This window comes from Nannospalax galili, unplaced genomic scaffold (genome assembly GCF_000622305.1).
Source record: "Nannospalax galili isolate Female #2095 unplaced genomic scaffold, S.galili_v1.0 scaffold886, whole genome shotgun sequence".
Lineage (NCBI taxonomy): Eukaryota > Metazoa > Chordata > Mammalia > Rodentia > Spalacidae > Nannospalax > Nannospalax galili.
In genome coordinates this window covers 340,990-365,397 of record NW_008355971.1, presented here as the reverse complement: position 1 = coordinate 365,397, position 24,408 = coordinate 340,990, and the positions used below count along the sequence as shown (strand labels likewise).

General features: G+C 41.7%; 1 protein-coding gene across 2 annotated transcripts in view; it reads left to right on the top strand.

Annotated features, from left to right (window-relative positions):
* Znf568 (zinc finger protein 568) overlaps positions 1-24,408 on the top strand; it is a 72,341-nt gene that overhangs the window by 35,007 nt on the left and 12,926 nt on the right. For both annotated transcript variants that reach the window (XM_017803391.1, XM_017803390.2), the window contains exon 7: positions 17,330-17,379. In XM_017803391.1, coding sequence (XP_017658880.1) covers positions 17,330-17,379 — 50 coding nt within the window. The remainder of the gene's footprint in view (positions 1-17,329; positions 17,380-24,408) is intronic.

Below are 24,408 nucleotides of genomic sequence, written 5' to 3'. Positions count from 1 at the left end.
ATCTTCTTTATTATTCAGCAATGTGGGAGGGCCCAGCCCACTGTGGGTGGTCCCACTCCTGGGCAGGTGGGGCTGTGTTGCATAAGAAAGCAGGCCGAGCAGGGGTCAGGGAGCAAGTCAGTAAGAAGTGTTCCTCCATGGCCTGTGCTCCAGCTCCTGCTTCCAGCCCTGAGTTCCTACCTTGGGCTCCCTGATGAACTGCGACCTTGGAGTTGTAAGCTGAATAAACCCTTTCCTCCCCAAGTTGGTAGTGGTCAGAGTGTTTTGTCACAGCAATGAAGAACAAACTAGGACAGTTGGACAGAAGGGATTTAAATGTTCACTTAATGTTCAGAGGGGCTCCTTAGGTTCCTCTTATAGCCTCTCCCTCCCCCAGGATGACCGACTGAGCTTGTTGGAGATGAAGTGCCTGAGTATAAACTGAATCACAAGTCTAAGAAGGGTGTAAGTGATTGTTTGCTAGCAGCCAAATAATCTGTTCTCTGAAATTCTACATGCCCTTCATTCCTAAGCATTAGGACTAGAGATATACCAGTAGATGTTGGTGGATTTGAGCAGTATTTTGGATGTACTTCAGTAGGATTTGCTCACTGAAAGATGGAAGATGCACGCTAAACACCCATGTTTCTATGGTGAACGTGTGTAGGAGTAGCCTTTTTGAAACACAGAGGGGAGTATTCTCTGTAGCAAGCCCTACTCTTCTAGGCACTGCCATTACAGCCTTATCTACTTGAGAAAAGGTCATTTGGCCAACAGACACCCTCTAGCTGTCTTGTGTCACCCAGGGAAAAGAGAAAACAAGCAAACACGCACACATACACCCCTATAGCACCACATCAACAGAGCTGATGTATAAAATAGTAGATAACTGAAAGAACTACAAGATAGATTAAGCTGAAACTCTTAAGGAAGCCAAAAGAGTAGGTGAGGGGACCCAAGGGGGACTAGAGGAAACAGACCTCTGGCATCTATAAATACAACAAACAACACAGTCTAGCTGCTGGCCAGATGAAGTCTCACATGAAAGCCTATTTACCTTAGTTAGGGACTATAGTGGGAAATAGGACTCAACATACTGCTTTTTGTCTTTTTTTCTTCTTCTGATGTTCCAATGAACATCAGTTCATAGACACTGTTCTGAGTTTGCATTTCGGTTTGAGAAATTTCAACTGACACAACATTAAGCTTACTGATACATTTTTGGCTGTGTTCTGTATATTGATGAGTCCATCAGACATACCCATTCTAGTATTTCCTTTTGGACCTTTGAGAATGTTCCATTTCTTTGCTTATATTGCTCATTTAGCTTGCATACTTGAATACATGTTCCCCTATAGTCTCTACAATTCAATCATATTAGTCTTAAATTTCCTACTTAGGAAATCTGTCAAGTCTGAGTCTGGTTCTCTTGCTCACCTTTGTCTGTTCAGGCTATTTGTCTTGACTTTTAAACGTTTTTCAATTGAAAGAATATGATCTCTAAGGCAGTGTGAAGTAAGGTAAAGGTGTGGGGGTGGGTGGGAAACAAGTCCATAATCTTATAATTAAGTGTCAAGTTTCATATTGTAGTGGCATGAATCCTAGGCTCTGACCTTTAGAAGTATATTATATAGCCTCTTTTTTTTTTAATCCTTTCTCCTCTTTGGACAGCTAGAGGGTGTCTTTTGGCCAAATGCCCATTTCTCAAATAGATAAGGCTGTAATGTCAGTACCTAGGAGAGTAGGGCTTGCTATAAAGAATACTCCCCACTGTGTTTCAAAAAAATACTCCTACACACATGTTCACCATAAAAACATGGGAGTTTAATGTTTATCTCTCATCTTTCAGTGAGCAGATCCTATTGAAGTACATCCAAAATACAGCTCAAATCTACCAACGTCTGCTGGTGTATCTTTTAGGTCCTGACACTTAGGAAGAAGGACATGTAGAATTACAGAGAACAGATCATTTGGTTTTAGCACTCACAGTAAAACACTTAGGCACTTCATCTCATCCAACAAACTCGGTCATCCTGGGGGCAGTGAGAGGTCCAAAGAGGAATGAACCTAAGAAGGCCCTTTGAACCTTAAGTGAAAATTGAAATTTTTGTTTTCTCCAAAGCAATGTGAAGGAAGAGGCAGAGGATAGAAAGTATATGAAATAGTGGCCAAATGAAGAAAGAAAAATAATAAGAAAAACCATGGAGAAAAATGAAAGTTTAACCCCCCAAACAAAATACAATGTATTATAACTGAGAATATTTGCACAAGGTTCTTATGGGAGTGGTTCATGAAGTTAGGAAACTTTTTGAAGTCTAAACATTAAGTATGATTACAAAACCCAGTTTAGCATGAAGCCTTTTAAAGAATAGAGTGTATGAAATGACAACACTTCTTTATGCTTTAGTAACTTACTGCTTTCATTAAAATCAGTTCCTGCTGTTTATGACAAGAGTTACTGTCCATCATCCAAAATGCCTAATAACATCATGATTGTATTTCATAATTTTCATCTGAGACAGATTTCCTTTGCGAAGTCAGCTTCAATCAAATGCACTTAATGCTCAAATTAAAATCTAAAGGGAGTCCTCTTGTTTACTCTTCTGTATATTTGTCTAGTACTTTTGGTTTCATAGTGGACATGATGACACACATTGTAGAGAGGTTGGATTTTGCTATGCTTCTTAGAAGAGTATTGATTCCCCCCCCCCCAAAAGCGGGACTTTACACTTAAAACCCAATCCATCTCTCCTGGCTAGGCAGTAGCAGAAATCCATTTTTTTCCTTTTTTAGTCTTCTGGCTGTTAATTTCCCTAGGCTCTTTGGAGTTCCCCTAAATATGTGAGGCTCAGGTACCCCTCAAAGATTTGCTGATACTGTGGCCAGTGAGATGGCTTAGCAGGTAAAGGCTGTTGTGCCAAGCCTGAAGACCTGAGTTCAGTCCCTGGGACCCACATGGTAGAAGGAGAGAACTGAATCCTCTGACCTCCACACATGTGCCTCTGTACACAGTCCACCCCACTCCAGCCCCCAAAAAAAGATTTGTGCAGATTTTATATGTATGTCTTGAGTCTGTAAGAAAGATGTCGGATCGCTTTTGCCTTGTCTTTTTCTTTTTTGACATAAGGTCTCATGTATCCCAGGCTGCCTTTCAGCTCACTGCCTAGCCAAGGATGACCTTGGAGCTCCTGATCCTCCTACCCTTCCCTTTCAAGTACCAGGATTACAGGGATACACCACCATACTTTGTTAGATAGCTTTCATAGGCCAATCTAATAACGTTCAGTTATCTGTATGAGAACTTTGCTTGATCTATTAGGGGGTCTTAGTATAAAATCTTCTATCACTATATTGTGTCTTTGTCACTTTGTCATGTTCTTGGACTGTTTTTTAAAACACATCCTTTATAGAATTCAATCCCACTGTTTAGATACTTCAGGGGCCTCGGAGCCTCAAGTGGTTCTCTCCTTGAGTTTGGGTACTTCAAGCCACAGAACTGCAAGTGCCCTTAGAAAAGACGCTGTGTTATCGTGTCTCAGAATACTTGTAATGGTCAACTCTCCTCCAGTTTTTGCTTTGTTTTAATTATTCCCCAATGCTTTCAAATAGTTTTTAGAACTGTGTATCTTTGGTAGAGTCCATGCTTACCATGCTCAATCAAGGCCCTGGGTCCAGTGCCCAGCACCACAAAATAGTAATAATAACAGTCATACTATTGTATGCATCTTTCCTGAGTCCCTAGTTATTATTTTGTGCAAATTACTTTGACATAGCTAATTTGCCATTATTGGAAATAAAACTAGGTGGTATTCGAGGAAACATCTGAGGGTCTCAAGGGAGAGAAACACTGAAAATTTTGCATGAAGAACATTTAATTGGGCTGGAGTAGGGATGGAAAGGACTGAAATGCTCTCTCTCTCTCGCTCTCTCTCTCTCTCTCGATTATAGTGATAGTTATGTGACAGTAGACATTTGTCAAAAAATGCTAAAACTCTTCAAATAAGTTAAATGTCCTTGCATATAAATTTTACCTCAGTAAGACTGATTAGCAGTATTAGGTCAGGGAAATATTTAGCAGTTCAAAACAGAAAGTTGAAAGACCTGGGTCAGCAAGATGACTCATCAGGTAAAGGTGCTTTTTGCCCAGACCTGGGACCTGAGCTTGTGTAGCCCAAAAATTACTCATTCCTCTGAAAAGCCAGCCAGGGGCAAGACTAGGAGCACCCTGGGAAGGGGGGTGGAGCTGCCTCCATTTGGAGAGTGAGCAGATGGAGAGTTAGGAGGAGGCCATATTAGAACTCAGGGAGTAAAGTGTGTGCAGTCAGGAGCTGGGACCCAGAGGCAAGTGGCTAAGTACTAAAAGCTGGCAGTAAAGAGAGAGAGAGAGAGAGAGAGAGAGAGGAGAGAGAGAGAGAGAGAGAATGTAAATTTAAAAAATAAAAGTATATAATTGTTGAAAAATGTTGAAAGACCCTTTTATGAGGCCATGTCTGTCACAGTCACAAAGTAGTAAGGACATGATGATTAGAAAAATGAGGGAAAGGAGTGAAAAGTGGTGAGGTTTTGGAAGTCATGGACGGCCAGATTGTATAGAGCTTTGAAGATGAGTCTAAGGAGGAATTCGACTTTTACTTTATAGGAAATGGGACTATAAGAAGGCTTGGAGCAGAGAGGGATCTGGAGAAATAGTTCCACAGTTAAAAACACTTGCTGCTCTTCCAGAGGACCTGAGTTTGGTTCAAAACACCCATGTCTGGCACATCACAGTAGCCTGTAGTTTCTGCTCGAAGGAATCTGATGCCTTCTGGCTTCCACAGATGCTCACATACATGTGACATACAAACACATGTTTACATTAATATTTTTAAAAAGAAGGCTTTGAGCAGAGAGCTTATACAGTCTGACAAGCCAGAGTTGTTAATAGAAAGTGGAGGAACGCCGGGCGTGGTAGCACACGCCTTTAATCCCAGCACTCTGGAGACAGAGGCAAATGGATCTCTGAGTTCAAGGCCAGCCTGGTCTATGTAGCGAGTTCCAGGGGCAGCTGGGGCTACAGGGAAACCCTGTCTCAAAAAAGAACCCCTCCCAAGAAATGGAGGAGCAAGTGTGGAACCAGAGACAAATCAAGAGTCCATCAGTAATGGTGGCTTGATGTGTTGACAAGTAATTTTCTTGAGATTTTTCAAGGTGGAGCTGTAAAGATTACACAGTAGATTTGGTATGATATCTTAGTGGATGAGAAGAGTAAAAGATGACATCGAGTTTTGGCTTAATATGAAAGAAGTAGATACTGCTTGTTGATATGAAAGGCTGCATGTTTGGGTCTGGATGGACAGGTTTTAGATTGTTCAAGTCCCGAAATCCAGTAGGCAGATACATGAATCTGGAATCCAGGGAAGAAATGTGACTGGAGCTGTGCTTTCCTCAATTGTCAGAATATTGGTTGGGCTTAAAACCGTGAGACTGAGTCAAAAGAGATCGGAAGACTGATCTTTCTGAAGAACGAGTATTTCTAAGTCAAAGAGATGAACAGAAGCAGCGAAGGAGACAAAGTAGAGACATGGAATTGACACAGAATGTAGAGTAATGTACTGGAAGTCAAATGAAGACAGCATTTAACAGGATGATGGACTTTATTAGATTTTGTAAGTGAGCAGTGCTGAAGTCGTTGACAAAAATCTAGCTTCAGGAAGGTGATGGTAAAGAAGTCTGAGGACACTACAAGGAAATAGAGCTAAACAGCTATAGCAATGGGAGAGCTTACATTTTCCCATTTCTCCGTCTCTGCTATCTTCTTCCATCCTCCTCTCCCTCTCAGCTGTTTGATTAAGCTAGCTAGAAACTGTTACAGAAAGTAGCTTAAACATAGTCATAGTAAACTTGACCTGATGAGCATATTTAAAATGTGCACCTGAATATATGAGACCCTCCATTCTTTAATGTAAAAAAGAAATGCTTGTAGAAATTGATCATGAAGAAAATTTCAATCGAATGCTATTAGATTGAGATCTTGAACCTGTTCTCTGATCACAGGGCAGTTAAACCAGGCATCAGTTATAAAAAGCCCGAGGCTTTTGAGTATCTCTAAACAGGAAAATTATCAGGCTACTACTAAGGTCATTCTAAAGGATACAGGAGTCCTTAAAGTGACTCTCAATAGCCAAAAATAAGATGACTTTAACAATAATATTAATGACTACAGATTAACATCACCTTAGAGTATTAAAAATGTATAAAATGTATAAAGATCTGCACAAATCAAATAATCCTGGAAAGTGAGTCAGAAAAAATCAGTACTCACTTTTTATTGCTGGCCAGTGTACCAACTGCTAATTCTGAAAACGAGATTTAGAAGGAAAAAATGAAAAAAATGCATCCTCCTGCCTACGGTTTCAGTGTATTTCATCGAACTCTAGTAGTCTTTTTTTCTTTTTAAAATATGTATTTTTATGTGTATGCATGTATTGTCTGCATGTAGGTAGGTGCACCCATGTCGTGCAATGCCTGTGGAGGACAGAAGAGGCTGTCAGATCTCCTGGAACTGGAGTTACAGACAGTTGTTAGCTGCCATGTGGGTGCTGGGATTCAAACCTGGGTCTTCTGCAAGAACAACCAGTATTGTTAACCACTGAACCATCTCTCCAGCCCAGAACTCTAGTAGTCTTAATAGAGGTTGCAAGCAATCAGTTTATGAAGTTCTATACAAAATAAGTCTACTTAACAAATATAAGACTATAAAGCCAGTAATGTTTAAGCAGACATCTCAGTTTACATAAAACATAGAGAAAAGGTTTCACAACACCAATAGGAAAGCTGTTCAGCAAATCTTGAATGTTGTGTTTTCTTCAGGTCACTGATCTCTTTAGTCAGTTAATAACAAAAAATAAAGGAATGTTCTAGGGAGCTGGAGAGATAGTGCAGAGGTTAATAGCACTGGCTGCTCTTGCAGATGACCCAGGTTTGGTGCCCAGCACTCACATGGTGGCTAACAACCATCTGTAACTCCAGTTTCAGGGGCCCTCTTCTGGCCTCTGAGGGCACTGCACACATGTGACACACTTGCATACATGAAGGTAAAACACATAAAAATAAATAAAAAAATTTAAAGAGAGCATTCTAGATTAAAAGAGGCGTGAACATATGGTTAAATTCAATGTATGGACTCTATTTGGATCCTTTTTCCTACAAACCAATAGTAAAAGATATTTGGGAGTATAGTGGTTATTTCATTTACTTTTTTCAGATGCCAATTATATACTTTAAAAAAACTTTTATGTTTTTTATTTTATGTGTGCATGTGTTTAAGTGCACCCATGTTGTTCAGTGTCCACAAAGGTCAGAAGAAGGTATTGGGTTCCCATGGAACTGTGGTTACTGATGGTTATTAGCCACCACATGGGTGCTGGGAATTGAACCTGGGTCCTCTGCAGCTGGTGCTCTTAACTGCTGACCCATCTCTCCAGTCCACCAATGATATACTTTAAAAATTTTTTATATTTATTTATGTGTATGTTTGTGTTTGTGTGAATGTATGCTACATATGTGTGGGTACCTGTTGAGGCCAGATGAGGGAATTGAATCTCCAGGAGCTGGAGTTAGAGGTGGTTGTGAGCTTCCTGATGTGGGTGCTGGGAACCAAACTTGAGTCCTCTGGAAGAGCAGGAAGCTCTCAACTGCTCAGCCATTTCTCCAGCCCCCTCAGTGCTTTTTCTATCCACTACTGGTCACTTTAGCAGCTTCCTGTATGAAATGCTTAGTCTATTGCTTTTTTTATTGGACTATGTGTGGAGGTCAGAGGACAACTTGCAGGAGTTGGTCCTCTCCTTCCATTGTCTGGGTCTCAGGGATCAAATTTAAGTCCTCAAGCTTGGTAGCAGGCACCTTTACCCACTAAGCTATCTTGTCAGCTCCTTGAGAGTTTTGCTTTTTTTTAATGGTGTTCATGCTAGGAAGATGGCTTAGTGTGTAAAGTGCTTGAGTTCAGATTCCCAGTACTGACAAGGGCCGGGTGTTGGCACATGCCCTTAATCCCAGCGCTCAGGAGGCAGAGGCAGGTGGATCTCTGTGAGCTCAAGGCCAGCCTGATCTACATAGTGAGTTCCAGGACAGCTGGGGCTATAAGGAGACCCTGTCTCAAAAAGACCAAAAAATAAAAATAAAAAAATAAAAAAAATAAAGTTGTGAAGTAGCATGTCCCTAATAACCTCAGTGCTGGAGATGGGCAGAGTCAGGAAGATCTCTGAAATTCACTGGTCTGCCAGTAGTGCTGAAATGTTGAGCTCATCATGTTCAGTAAAAAGGGGCCCTGTTTCAAAAATAAGGTGGATAGCAGTAGAAGATGATACCCAAAGTCAGCCTCTAACCTCTACATGTGCATACTGGGCATGTGTACCTACACACACACACACACACACACACACACACACACACACACACACAGTGTTCATATATAGAATTTTGTCATGCTTTGTTTTTTTGTTTTGGGGGCTTTTTTGTAAGATTCTTTGATTTTCTTCTTTAGCCCATTGATATGATGGTCACATTAGATTTTCAGGTATATTGAATCCGTCTTGCATGTCTTGGTTGTGGTACATAATTTTTTTATATCCTGTTGGACTTTGTGCTAATATTTGGTTCAGGATTTTTGCATCTGTGTTCAAAGAGAAACTTTGTGTTTCTGGTTTGTGTTCTTGTAGTGTTTGTCCTGTTATTGGGGCTGGCCTGGAGAATGAGGAAGTATCCCTCCAGCATTGATAAATGAACACTTCTGGGTCTAATGCTGTTTTTCACTGTTATTAGTAATTCCATGTATTCTATTTTAAACCTTTTAGAAATGGTTCAGTAGTTGTTACTCTTTTTATTGTTTTTTGTCTTTTTTCTTTGCTCCCCCTTTTTTTTTTTTTTTTTTTTTTTTTAGTTTTAGTATCTATTGAAATACGCTCAAGCTCAGAAGTGTCCTTGGCGGATTTGAGCTTTAGTTGTGCCTGCCAAAGGCAGTCTTTATTCCTTTTGCAGTGATTTCTGATCTCTGCGATTCCTGTTTTATTCTTTCTTAGAATTTCCATATCTCTGATTACATTGCCCAGCTTTTCTTGCATTTTTATACTTTTTCCACTAGAGCCGTTAGCACACTACTCTGTTTTAAAATCCCTATCTTCTGACAATGTTCTTGTCATACCCAAATGTGGTTCTTCTCCTTGCTCTGTCATTTTAAACTCTGGTTTTCATTTTTCTGTGCTTCCTAATTTGTTTTTTGTTGAAAACTCGACATGTCTTCGTAAAAGTGAGTCTAGTAAATAGGTCCTTAGTGGCATGGTAGTTGAGGTGGGGCAGCAGTCTCTAGTCCTAGGAGACTCTAGGACTCTTGTCCTAGCACCCCCATTCTGAGGTCACGTTTTCCACCTTCCCTCTGATTTTTGCTTGCTCTAGAGCTTCATGAAAATGGAATCATTTAATATCTTTGATCTCAGTCTTTTAGTGAACTGGTGTCCCTGGACTGTGAAGTTCACCAGTGCTCCTCAGTTTTTACCCCTGAGATGGAATAGGATGACTACAGTGAATCTCTCCCCAGCCCAGTTAGTGCTATAAATCCCACTAGGTTAGGCTCTAGTATAAGGATCTTGGGTTAGGCCTTGGGAAGAACAGAATGCTCTGGGTATGTTTCAGAAGGCAGCTTTTCCTCTCCCTTGCTAAATATACAGTGGAGATTTTCTCTGATCTTTACTGTAAGAACCTGGTGAAGCTCTGAGAGATAAAACTTGTCAAAGAAGAAACGCAAACCAGCTCCTAATAAAAAGAGGCCTGATCCTCTAAATCCTTTTGTTTCCATTTTAGTTGTTTCATTCAGATGCACTAGCCTTTCCTAATGTTGGATAGGGTTGGATTTAGGCTTAGGAAGAGAAGCAGAAATTTTGAAGAAAGAAAACAAATCTATAATTAATGTATTTTATTATTCCTCTATGCTCCCCGTCTGTCCTGTGTGAGCTGCTCAGCCAGCTAGATAGCAGACCAAGAAAGTATGCTGAGAACAAAGCTTTTCATGTATTTTGCCATGATTTATTGCAGGGAAACAGTTAACAAGTCCTTTCTCCCATGTACAAACAGTGGTGGGGAGGAGGAAATGTGCTGCCCTGGCTACCTTCGGCTTCCCATGGCCTGGATATTTGGCCTTGATCACTTTACCACTTAAGGCAACTAGATGCAAAGCATACACTGTCCACTCTCTGTCGGGGCATCTTCAACCTGAGTCTTGGCACATACACTCAAGAATGTAGTTAGCTTATGTTTGGGATGTCAGTAAATGTGAAGAAAACAGACAACAAACTATTTCTTCGATTGGCCACAAGTGCAGCTGCCTCCATCAGTTATGTTAGTTCATTTTGCTTTTCTTTGTTTCCAGTTCCCCTTGGGCTTCTCTGTGGACATGATGAAACTTTAGCTGTCAGGGCAGTTGTCATGCTGCTCTAGGGATTTGTAGAGAAGGCAAGGGAAATTGCTCCGTGTAGAGTTTCAGCTTCCCGAGCTCAGCAGTCTATTTACTCTTGCTAATTTAAGAAGAATGTTAGTGTGACTTTGAGGGCAATCCAAACACCATCAGCATCTGATCACATCTTGGTTTTTGTGACTTCAGTCTGTACTTGGCATGCTTGTCTGTGCGAGGACATTAATGACTTGTTAAATTTTAATGACTCAAACTGATACTACCACCTTTATCTTCTAAATAAGGTGTACTTTATTTTTATTTATTTAAAAAACCTCATAAGTTTGTGGGGTTCCCCTGAGACTGGGACTTGCTGGAATTTTAACTTTCAGAGTTGTGCACATTGGTTCTCGGTCTGAAATAGATATGTGGCCCTGGATTACTCCAGATGTATCAGGCTGTTTGCCTATCATTACTTCTTTACCAACCCAGGTCTCTAAAAATTCTTTGTCCGCTTCCTTTAAAACTAACCTTTTTTTTCCTTTTGCTGGTAGTGGTGTGCACACCTGTAGGATATGCTGAAGACTAATCTTTTTTTCCTTTTAAGAACTGAAGCATTTACATAAAGTACAAAATCTTCTGTCTACTCTCAGATGAAAACAATAGAGTATTTGGGAGCTGGAGAGATGGCTCAATGGTTAAGAACACTGGCTGCTCTGGCAGAAAACCTGGGTTCAGTTCCTAGTCCCCACATGGTGGCTAACAACCATCTGTAATTCCAGTTCCAGGGGATCCAGCACCCTCTCTGACCTCTGCAGGCATTGCACACACATGGTGCAGTTACATTCAGGAAAAACACATACACATAAAAAAATTTTAAACACAGTATTTCCATTTCCCTAGAAAGTTCCTGCAGTTCCTTCCCTCAAAATGACTACCATTCCCATTCTAAAATCCCCAGTCTGACTTCCATCTTCATGGGTTATTTTGTACATTCTAGAATGTCACATGAATGGAATCATGAAATGTCATTGGCAGCTGGCTTCATTTGCTCAGCTATTATGAGTTTTAACCACGTTGCTGTCTCCGTGGCTTCTTTTTATTAGTAAGTAATAGACCACAGCTTATCCAATCACCTGTTGATGAACAGGTAGTTTCCAGTTTGGGAGCTATCAGAAGGTACTATAGCATGTGTATGGAAGTCTTGTATAGATACATATTTTCATTTCTTTAGATACCTAGATAATACTGGCTGGGTAACGTGAGGCATGTGTTTATAAAAGCTCTCACTGGTTAGTGCTGTTGATTCCATCTTTGTAGTTTCTTTTTTTCTCTCTCAGCTTGGCAAGCTATTGAAATGGTAGCCACAGAGGGAACTGTGACTGATGCAGCAGCAGCAAGTAACAGATGCATGTCAGCTGCGCTAGGCTTTAGGCAGCGCAGACTCAGCAGCTGCTTCTGGGGCGTAACTAATGACTGAGCCCAAGTAACTAACCAGCTGCAGTTTCTTCACTACCTAAATTTAACAAGTGAGAACAGCACAAAGACATTTTACAAAGTAGTCCCAATATAGTCTTTGTTAAGTGAGCTTGGCAGAGGACTGTACTGTGGTTGGTTCCCTATTTTAGAATTGTTCCCCACTATCATGATGCCTTCTTTTTCTTTTTAGGGAAGAGATTTATTAAAAAATACTAACATCAACAGCCAGCAGTATGGCAGGGTCTCAGGGGAGAGTTCAGGCCCATGTAATTTCAGAGAAAGGGGGGAGGGTCTATGCTATGTGATTGATGAGTAGTCCATTGTACACACTTGTAGTCAAGCGATCTCTGATTCCTGGCAGGCAAGGAAAAAGGGGGGAGTCTGTTAGCCTGAGGCCTGCATGCAAAATCAGCTATGAGGGTAGAGAGGGCGGGGTCTAGAAAAACAAGTTAATGGAGGAGTTTTCAAAATGACAGAGCCCTGGCTAACATGCCTCACTTTTTTTTATTAGATAAGTGAAAAAGAGGGGTGCACTTGTCATTTTAGTAGTTCTTTCCAGCTGAGGGATCTTGGGATGGTCTCTGGTTTGAGAACGCAGAGGGGGCAGGGGTGGGGGAGGGAGGAGGAAGAAGGGAGAAAGCGGGATACACTTTACACTGGAAAGGCCCAAGTCACATACAAATTTGTTATATTAGCCCCTGAACCTTTGTGAAACGTTCTTTCTTTTAAATGTGTGTGTTTTGCCTGAATGTATGGAAGCGTAGTACAAGCATGCAGTGTCTGCGGAAGCCCGAAGAGGGCACTGGATGTCAGCCTCCATGTGGGTGCTGGGACCAAACCTGCAAGAGCAGCAAGTACTTCTAAGTGCTGAGCCATCTCGCCAGCCCCTTACTGTTTTTTGAGACAGGGCCTCACTGTGTAAGCTAGACTGGTCTCGAACCTGTGATTCTTATGCCTCAGCCTCCCAAGTACTGGGATTGCAGGTATGTACCACCTATGCTCAGCTCTGGAATGTTACTTTCTTAAAAAATACATGCTGGTAATAACTTTCTAAGGTCTCCTGGTGTCCAGAATGCAAGCTTGGTTTCTACAGTGTGTGGAACTAGTATTGAAGGTGGAAAATAAACCATTAGTATTATCTAAAATATCAGGAGTTCCGGGACTGGAGAGATGGCTCAGCAGTTAAGAGCACTGGCTGCTCTTGCAGAGGACCCATGTGTTCAGTTCCCAGCACCCACATGGAAGGTAACAACTGCCTGTAACTCCAGTTCCAGGGGATCTTATGCTCTCTTCTGGCCTCCCATGAGCATTGCACAACACAGGTGCAGGCAAAACACTCATACACAGAAAATAAATAAAATAATAAAATATGAGAAAGTCTGAGTTTGTCTTATCTTTATATCAAAATGGTAACATTAAGGTGGACTCAAAAATGATTAACTTTGCAGTAGAAAATAAGGTGTGTCCCGTAGGATAATAATATCAGAGGTGGACGAGGATTTGTCTGCACACTAAACACACTTCTGCAGAAAGAGAAGCTGAGCTCCCTCATAGAATTCAGTCCTGTCACTATCCTTCACCTCAGGATGCCCTTGGCAAGCTCCAGGATGTTTTGTGATTTTGATCAACTGGCTGTGGGTTTCAGTTACTTTACTCAGGTGGCTCATGGAACTCAGGGAGTGGGGAAATTAAAAGGAAAAAGAATAAAGAAAGGTTAATCTACTGGCTGGAATGATTAACGAAAAACTGGATTGTTGTTCCACAGGGCAGCAGAGGGCTGTGCCTGGAGCCCACGTGGTTCTCTGGCATTCCTCTTTGTAGCTGAGTGTGTTCTAGCTAGAGGAATAATGATGGCAGCAAAGACCAAAGAAAAGGCAGGGGTCGGGTAGAATCAGATTTCAGGAACGAAGGTTTAGGTTGCTCTACCAGCAAAACTTAGACATAAATAGCCCTTTTGTCCTCCATAGCCCAGAGTTTGGGAGATTCCCAGTAAAGACAGTGGAAGTATGGTCTACGGCATTGAATAGGAGTCTATAGATACCAAGTATAGCTCATATCCTGTTACACACATAAAGACTGTAGTAACTTTGTGTATCTTGTCCTCTTGTTATCTGGGTCCATGTTTACTTTTATACTAACCATGTTTTTCTTTCATCATTTTTATTTTATGTACAATATTTTGGAAGCTAACTTTACAATTTACTCTTTTTATGTGTATGAGTATATTACCAACATGTATGTAAGTGTACCCATGTTGTGCATTGCTCACAGAGGTCAGAAGAGGGTGTCAGATTCCCCTGGAAATTTTGGCTGTTGGCTTGCCAGGTACTCAAAAAAGACCTGAGTAGCACCATAGTTACAGATGGTTGTTAGCCACCATTTGGGTGCTGGGATTCAAACCCAGCTCCTCTGCAAGAGCAGCCAGTGCTCTTAACCGCTGAGCCATCTCTCCAGCCCCTACAATTTACTCTTTAGATAAAAGAATATTCATTGAGACTATGACTAAATTTGAGAAGTAATTACTGTAGCCAGTAATCAGCCAGTTAGTGTTTGTAGCCAGCTGTTGGGGTTGTGTGTAGTCTTACTGGGTAGCTGTACGTTGCTAGGTAGGACGAGTTGTTTTGTTGGAAGGGAGCTTAAATATGTGTCAGCTGGTACATGAAAACTGAGTAGCCAAAGGGACAGACTGCCAATTACCACTTTATTGCCTGTCAACTGCATTTCCAACCTTTAAAACTTGCCAGGAAAATTGGATTCTTAAGCATTTTCCCTTTACAGTGACTGGTAATAGCCTTTGGCAGTAGAGGGCGCAAGAGGAACAGTGAAGGACGAAGGCACGTCTCTTCCTGCCCCCAGTTGCTGCACTTTGCTTCTCCTTGTTCTTGTTGCCTAGCATCAGGTGTGTTGCAGGGCATGCAGTCCCTTAGAGACTTTGCATACCTGGCGTGACCACCTTATGAGGCCCTCTTTGCTTATAAGAAACTGTGTTTCGACACAGATGCACTTACCTACATGCAGGCAATACACACATACACATAAAATAAAAATTATAAATAAAAGTTTTTTTTAAAAAAAAAGAAACTGACTGTGCACAGTAGCACAGCTGTCTGCCACTTCCCGGTCAGCCTGAGCTTGAATTTGCTGTGGAGGGGGTGTTCCTGCCTCCAATGTGGTACCATGTGCCTCAGCCCTCAGGCCACTCAGGCCTTCTTTGAATATCCGGCAAGGCAACAGCCACCACTTCTTCACCTTCCAAGCTTCTCTTTTCTGGATAGGGTCCCTCAGCCCTAAGGAGGGACTGGGGAGTTCTCTTTACAGCCTTAAGTTACTCTCCTATTATTGCTTATTAATTCTTTATGTTTAAAGTCCTTTGTGGGTTTTGCTTCATAATGGAACCCAAACTGATTTCAACTATAGGAACTTGGTTGCATGTATAAAAAGCTTCTCATCCATTCTTGGGGAAAGCCCTCCATCACCATCTTCACCTTTACTCCCCATGATACCCAGCTCTTAAGACTCTTATAAGGTAGTAAAGTTCTCCATCAACCAAAGGCATCAAGCTTTTGTGTTGTACTCTGGCCATTGCCACCCAAACCAAATGATCAAATTTAGTATCGTCAGTAGTGGAATGACTTGATTCCATGTGTCTCCTGATATGATACAATAAAGACATAACACTGTCTATACGGTGTCCTTATCAAATGATTTAACCTGACTTTGCATAGAGGAAATGACCAGACAAATCCAGAATGTGAGACTGTAGAACAACTAGATTCTTTTTGTTATTTGTTTTTTGGTGGTTTTCTTTGCTTTATTCTTAATGTATATTTTTATTGAATTTTTGTACATTTCATACCTCAATTATATTCAAACACCCTCTCCCATTTGCACCCCCTATATCCCCCCACTGGATTTCATGCATCTGTCATATATATTAAGACCTTTCGAGTCAAGCTTTTGTACCCAGATGTCCCTTGGTGCAAGTTTGTCCACTGGCATCTGGTCAGCCTATCCAGAGTCGACCAGCACAGCAAACTATAGCAGTGCAGTGGTGGCACTTTTATCTAGGGGTAATCAACAGCTATCTAATTGGACCTAAAGTCCTCTCAGTAGGAAGGAACTCATTTGTAGCACTGTAAACATAGCCAAATACACATAGCTGGAGAGGTCATCGTCCCCTAGAGAAAATCCTATCACTGTCATATCCCTAGACCAAAAGAAAATTTTTCAAGATAGGGTCCCCCTGTAATCCCAGCTGGCCTAGAACTCATGTAGACCAGGTTGTCCCTAATCTCACAGAGATCTGCCTGCCTCTGCCTCCTAGGTGTGGGGATTAAAGGCATGTGCCAGCACATACAACAGCTTAGATTCTTTAAAAAAAAATTTATGTGTATGAGTGTTATGCCTGCATGTGTGTAAGTGCACCCGTGTCATCCAGTGCCCATGGAGGACAGAAGAGGGTGTTGGAATCCCCTGGAACTGGAGTTACAGATTGTTGATAGCCACCATGTGGGTACTGGGATTCAAACCCAGGTCTTCTGCAAGAATAGTCAGTGCTCTTAACTGCTGAGCCATCTCTCCAGCCCCCAGCCTAGATTCTTTAAAAGAAAAAAATGAATAATAGACTGTGCATTTAAGAGCTGAGAGGGGTAGGGTTCCCCCTGTACAGCCTTGGTCTCTATCGACCAAAGTCTGATGGGCCTCTACCTCAAATCGCAACTCCATGGAGAGCCTCTGTAACTCCCCATGTGCTTTTGAGCCCAGCAGTAAGGACCATAGTACCACTGCTCACCCCTCCCCACTCAGTAATTCTCCAGTTCAGTGAATGGTGTTCCCCTCTGATTAAGTGGGAGAATTCTAGAACCCTTAAAATTCCCATTTCTCAGCTGGGTGTGGTGGCGCATGCCTTTATTCTGAGCACTCAGGAGGCAGAGGCAGGGGGATCTCTGTGAGTTTGAGGCCGGCCTGGTGTACATAGGCCAGCTGAAGCTACAGGGAGACCCTGTCTCAAAAAAAATTCCCACTTCTCTCCTGCAGATGCAGGGAAGCTAGGCCCATAGAGGTACCCCAGCCTAAAGGCCAAGAGTGCACCCAGCTAGGCTCTGTCTTGGAGCCAGGCTTAGACTCAGTGAGTGTAAGAAACGGGACTGAAAGCACCTAGAATAAGGCTAACCAGGCCAAACTCTGCATACCTTCTGAGATAAGATATGACTAGCTAAAGATGGTGTGTCTGTGGACAGCTCTTTCTTAATGTAGAATAAAGCTACCTGAGACCTTGACCCAGGACTTCAATCTGGCCCCTAAGGCCACCTCCTTACTAAGTAAGGATGGGAGAGGGTGGTGGGGTTGTAGGCCTCTTTGGTCTTCTTTGGTGCCAGGGGAGGAGGGTGGTATCAGGGATGTGCTCTGACTTACCCATGGTTTCTTAACCATTTCCCACCTTTTTTTAAGACTCCAGAAGAGTTGGAAAGAAGAGTTCTGCATCCAAAGACATGGCTGAGGTACGTTGCATTTGCCACTTTCTTCTTGGAAAGATTTCTTGGCTTTCAGATGTGATTGTAATACAGGAACCTAACCAAGGGATTTCTATTAGTGATTTGGAGAAACAAAGAGAGGAAGAAACCATATTTGTGGAGCATTTTCCCAGATCAGCCATAGGGCATCAGCTTTGTACAAACTATCTTGTGTTATCTAGAATTTCCATTTCCTAGGATTTTGTTCATAAATAAGAACAAAATCTTGGTAGAGAATCCATGCTGGTAATTTGGCAGGGAATTTGAAGAACAGAATAAGGTTATTTCAGTCTAAGTTGCTGTCCCTTCTAGGGTCCTTTTTGCTTACAAACTAAAACAGCCTAGGATGCCTGCCTGCCATCTTCAACTCAAGTATTTTTTCCCCAAGATAGAAAACCTAGTTGTGCTCTTTTGATTCATTAAAGAATCACTAATGCAACTGGGGAGATGGCTGGCTCAGCAGTTAAGAGCACTGGCTGCTCTTGCAGAAGACCCGGGTTTGAATCCCAGCACCCACATGGTGATTAACAATCCAAGGGATATGATGCCTTCTGTCTTCTCTGGGTACTTCATCACATGGGTGCATTTATGTAGATGCAGGCATAACACTCATATATAAAATTGAAAACTTTTTAAATTATTATTAAAGATTATAGGATTAGGTATACAATAGTCTTACAAATTCAAAACTGGAAGAACATTGAAGTCATCTGTGGCACCACCATCCAGAAGATACTCAGCTGTTAATGTTTTCAAATTGTTTTGTCCATACGTAGGACGGGTGTATGATTTTGTTTTCAGTGTAAGATTCTACCAGCAGAAACCACTACCCTGGTCACTACTTAAGTCACTGTAGTTTGAAGTTCTTTCCATAAGTGATTTTATTTAATCCCCATCACAACCCTGTGAGACAGCTGTGACTATATTTCATTAATTCTGTTATGTACACTTTTGTTCTGAGACAGTGTCTCACAATGTAGCCCTGGCTGGCCTGGAACTTGCCATGTTGGCAAAGCTGGCCTTTAACTCACAGATATGCCTGTGCCTCCCTCTGCCTCCCAAGTGCTGGGATTAAAGGCATATGTCACCATTCCCGACCTTTTTGTACACTCTTTAAAGACTATTTCTTATTTATTCTTTGACAGTTTCATACATGTAAATAATGTATCTTGACCATATGTACCCCCAGGAACCCCCAGCATGTCTCCCTCCCCTCTACATGTCTTCTCCTTTTTTATTTTTCTTTCTTTGTAACCCAGTGAGTTCAGTTAGTGCTGCCTATTGGAATATCGACTGATCTTATTGGCTTGATCTTGTGCAGACAACCATAGCTGCAGTGAGTTCATGAGTGCAGTAGCCGTGTCATGTCTGGGAGACAGCATTTCACAGCACTCCTCCCCATCCTCTGGCTCTGAGTTCTTTCTACACCCTCTTCTACAAGAGCCTGGGCAAGAATTGGTATAGACATCCCACTTAGCACCAAGCACTCAACAGTCATTTTTCTCATCACTCTGAGCAGTTACGAACTTTTACATTAACCTCTGACCACTGCAGAGCGAAGCTTCTCTGGCCAAGGCTGCATACTCTTTTGATTGTTTGGTTTGGGTGGTACTGAATATGGAAACTAGAGCTTTGCACATGCTAGGCAGGTTTCTCTACGGAGTTACATCCTCAGCCCTTTGGAGAACTTTAGCATTTCAGCCTCTGAAAGTATGATGGGTCTTACAATGCCTAAGAAGTCAGTTTCACTGATGGTGTTTTTCCTAGCATATGAAGTAGTGGTGGGTTTTATAATCAGTTATATCACAAGTGTGCTGAAGATGTTCTAAGGTGACAGAGAAGGAAGTCAATTCTGTTAAGTCACTTGTCCCACAAAGTTACAGAATAGAGGTAGGGTTTCTAAATTACCTACTGGTTTTCTTTGCCCACTCATCAAAGAATGCTATCTTTTTTAAATTTTTAAATAGTAGTTTATAGGTTAAGTACATTTTCTTTCTGTCATTTGTAAGCTGTTTTAGGACTAGTTTTCATAGACTAGCACGTGTGTTTTAACATTCAGAGGTTTCTGAAATGTTTTCAGGTGAGTTAATGCTTTTCTTATATTTATGTTTGTCATACTGATAATCTTTTCCCTACCATGAACAGAAAAGTCACTCATGTTTTCCTGAAATACGCTGTCTTTTGTTTAAACTACCTAATCGTTAAGATACCTAACATAATATGAAACCAGAGACTGCTGACTGTAGAATTCTTAATTTGGAGTGTTTACTTAGGTTTTTTTTTCACCCTGAGGTTTTAGACTAATTGATTTTAAAGAATGGCATTGTTTTGTAGGATGCCAGATTCAGAGTTTTTTCATGAATGTGTCTGGATGTAGCATGTCCTTCATTAATTCTGGCCAGGTGGCATTAAACAATTCCTTTCACTCTAAAGACTAACAAAATATTATCTTGATGCTAAGTGAATCTGCTTCTCCCTTTCTCTGTGACTTTTCTTTAGTGAGAACCTGTTGGGTTTGTCTTCCCATTCTCATCCAGGCCAGAGCCTTCCTAAGATTGTTAGAGAGCCATTCTCAGGGGAGGAGCTTCTGTCTCCTTGTCCTTAGCCCTTCATCATCCGCTTCTCCATCCACTTTCCTCCTCCCCTCACAGTGGTGATTGCCCTTTGCATTAACAGGAGGCTGTGCACTATGAGAAAAGGACAGACTCTTACCCAATTTCTGGCATTTACTACTTGTGTGATCATGGACTTCTTCATAACTTTCTCCATATGGTGTGGGCTACGAAGACTGAGGAATGAGATGGTGATGGCAAGTCACTTGAATGTTCCCTAAACACTGCCCCAGCTTGTGCCTCCTGATCTTTCCATTGCCAGTGAGGTACCAACCCTCATTATTTATCTTCCTGTCCTGCTTTTGAGCTCAAGCCCTATGGATCAGGCATTGGGAGACTAGATAGCGCACTGGCCTCCTTATTGAGCTCCTTGGCTATACTTTCCTTCCTTACCAATAGTATAGGCCTGTCACTTCCTTTATTTTAGTCCGTGAATCTTTGTCACTTTCAGGATAAAGCTCTAACTCTCACATTTATTGTATTTTTTAAAAAAAAAGCACATTCTGGAGGCTAGAGAGATGGCTCAGCAGTTAAAAGTTCCTAGCACCCACATGGCTGCTAACAACCATATGTAACTCTAGTTCCAGGGGATCCAACGCCCTTTTCTGGCCTCCACAGGCATTGCATGTAGCCCAGCTGGCCTATGTAGACCAGGCTGGCCTTGAACTCACAGAGATCTACCTGCTTCTGCCTCCCAAGTGCTGGGAATAAAAGTGTGTGCCCCACACCCTGCTCTGAAAAAAGTTTTGTTTTTTAAAGAAACACATTCTTCAGGCTGAGGATGTGCCTCATTGGTAGAGAGCTTAACGTGCAGGAAGTTCCAGTTCTCTCCCTAGCACTGTGTGCACAAAACCAGGCATGGTGATGCATACCAGTAATCCTAGCACTTGGGAGGTGGAGGCAGGAGGATCAAGAATTCAAAGTCATTCCTGGGTACATAATGAGTTTGAGGCCAGCCTGGGATACATGAGACCCTGTCTCAAACGAAAAATCTTAACTATCAATGCTTATGGTCATCTGGCTTCAGCAGACATTCTTCAGGCAAAATAAACCTGAGTGGCGTAGCACATCCCTCTCGGTTACCATTTTTAGCTTAGTTTTAACCTCTGAGGGTTATTCTCCTTCCCTCATAATTGCATCCCCCCTAATTTTTTAAAGTTTAGTCCATTATTTTAAGTTAGTTATTTGGTCATGGTAACTAGTCATCCATCGAGACTGATGTTTTGTGATTTTCTTCCTCTTCCATTCAACATTTTATACTCAACCTTACTTTCATTGAGTTTTCCAATTAGACACTTGTGTAATTGGAGCTGGTATTTGTTAACCACCTCAGTGTCTGTTCTCTGGGGGTTTTAAGACTGAGGATGAGAGGAATGATTGATGGGTATGCAGTTATGAAATAGTCCCACAGAGTCTCTGCCATATAGGTACCAATAAGTGGGTCTATTTGGAACTTGTGTAGTGTGTGTTCACCATGGCTGAGTCTCTATTTTTCCCCATCAGTTTTGGTAACCAAGTAACAAGGAGAATATTGTTAGAGGTAATTTACCTACATGTATAAACTGTTCAGATGATTTCCATATAACTGTAAAAAGAACCCTAGGGAATTTCATTAACCTAGTACACAAAAAGTAACACCACCTTCCTGGACCTGGTGCCACAGGCCTATACTCCCAGCCACTCCAGAGAATGAGGCAGGAAGATTGCAAGGTCAAGGCCTGCATGGGCTACAAAGTGAGTTCATGGTGAGTCTGGGCAACTTAACAATAAAAAGTAAAAAGAGGGCTGGGGTTGTAGCTCAGTAGTAGAGCACTGCCTTGAATTTACCAGTGAGGGACTGGGGATGTGGCCCAGTTGTAGAGTGCTCTCCTAGAATCCCCCAGTGAGGGACTGGGGATGTGGCCTAGTTGTAGAGTGCTCTCCTAGAATCCCCCAGTGAGGGGCTGGGGGCATAGCTCAGTGGTAGAGCGCTTGGCCTAAAAACTCCCAGTGAGGGCCTTAAGAGTATAGCAGTGTTGCAGTGCTTGCCTAGTATGTGGAAAGCCTTGGATTCAATCTTCACTAGTACCATAAAAGCATAAATAAAAATAGTGAAATTTAATGTATAAGATGGGTTGTGATTCACAATGATGACTGTTAGAGAATCTGTGCTGGTGTGGGAAAGTAATTAGGCTTTACTATTTGGGTTTGGAATCTGAGGTTTTGTTCTCTTGAGCCTGAATTTGAAAGAAACTATGAAATTATGTAAATTATATTCACTTTCAGGTATAGGTTTTGAAATGTGTTTGGGAATAATTAAGATTTCTCACCAAGCATGGTGGTACATGCCTTTAATTCAGCACTTGGGAGACAAAGGCAGGCAGATCTTTGTGAGTTCCAGGCCACAAACAAACTTTTTTTTTGTCTTTTCAATACAGGGTCTCCCTGTAGCCCCAGCTGGCCTGGAACTCACTATGTAGACCAGGCTGGCCTTGAACTCACAAAGTTCTGCCTGCCTCTGCCTCCCAAGTGGTGGGATTGAAGGTGTGTGCACACACCAAGCACAAACAACTTTTTAAAAACAAGTTGGTTCTTTACTAATTACTGGTTATCATCTCAATATAAATCCAAGACTTTCCTCTCAGATTATAGTAGAAATTCTCCTTAAAATTAGCTTGCAAAGAATTGGCTTTCATTACATCATTTTTTCAAACAAAATTTGTTTTTGTTGTTTCTCCTCCACCTTGTCCCCTCCCACCCGTCCTTTCTACTCTCCTGTCACATGTGATCTTTCACCTTCTCTACAGCTCTCTCTCCTCCCCTTGTCTGCTACGTAGCTTCATAGTCTATCCCCACTCTCACAACCCCTTTACATACATGCAAACATTAAAAGTCAGGACCCATATATGAGTGAGAACATGGCATTTTCTGTCTTTCTGAAACTGGGTTACCTCATTTACTATAATACTTTCCAGTACCATCCATTTTCCTGCAAATTTCCTACTTTCGTTTTTCTTATCAGCTGAATAAAATTCCATAGTATTTATGTACCACCACTTCATTATCCGGGTTTCTGCTGATGGGCATTTAGGTTGGTTCCGTTTCCTGGCTACTGTAAAGCAGCAGTAAGCATGGATAAGCAAGTACCTCTGTGGTAGGGTAGGGAGTCCTTTGGGCATCTGCCAAGAAACAGGATAGCTGGGCAGTTCTATTTTTAATGTGTTTTAAAAAATATTTATTTTTGTGTACGTATTGCCTGCATGCAGTGCCCACAGAGATCACAAGAGGGCATCGGATCCCCTTGGAACTGGAGTTACAGATGGTGGTTAGCTGCCATGTGGGTGCTGGGAATTGAACCTGGGTCCTCTGGAAGATCAGCCAGTGCTCTTAACTGCTGACCCGTCTCTTCAGCCTATTTTTAATGTTTGAAGAACCTCCACACTGATTTCCCTAGTGGCTGCGCTAGTTTACACTCCCACCAGCAGTGGGTTAAGGGTTCCTTCTTCCCCACAGCCTCACTAGCATTTGTTTTCATGATCACAGCTATTCTAAGTGGGGAGACAGAATCTGAAAGTGGTTTTAATTTGCATTTCTCTGATGTCTAAGAATGTTGAACCTTTTTTTTTTTTTTTCCCCTTGGCTTTTTGAGACAGAGTCTTCCTGTAACCCCACCTGGCCTTGATCTCATGGAGATCCACCTGCCTCTGCCTCCCAAGTGCTGGGATCAAAGGTGTGCACTACCACGCCAGGCAGATGTCAAACTTTTTAACAGATATTTATTGGCCATTTCTGTTTCTTATTTTGAGGTCTGTTCATTTCATTAGCCCATTCATTGACTGGCAGTCTTGTGGCTTTGATGTTTAAGTCTTCGCAATTCTTTATTCTAGATGGCAACCTCTGACTAAGGAATCGCTCGCCAAGATTTTCTCCCATTCTGCGGGCTGTCTACTCTGCCGATAGTTTCCTTTGCTGTGCAGAAGCTTTCTAAGTCCACATAGGCTCATTGTTGGGACTGTTGCCTGTGCTGTTGGAGTCCTTCAAATGTATTCCTTGTATTTTTCTCTAGAAATTTCAGGATTTTTTGTTGTTGTTGTTTGTTTTGAGACAGAGTCTTCCTATAGCTCCAGTTGAGCTGGCACTCCCTTTGCAGACTAGGCTGGCCTCAAACTCAGAGATTCACCTGCCTCTGCCTCGAGTGCTGGGATTAAAGGCGTGCGCCACCACGCCTAGCTAAAATATTGTTCTTATTTTAATTTTATTTTAGGATTTTTTTATTCAACTTTGCTTTTTATTATTATTATTTTGTTCTTTTAAATGTCATGCAATAATTCACAGTCCCAAGGAAGGAAAAATGAAAAAGAAAAATATTTTTTAAAAATAAAGGAAAAAAAATGAAGCCAGGGAATCGGTGGCGGTAATTTTTACT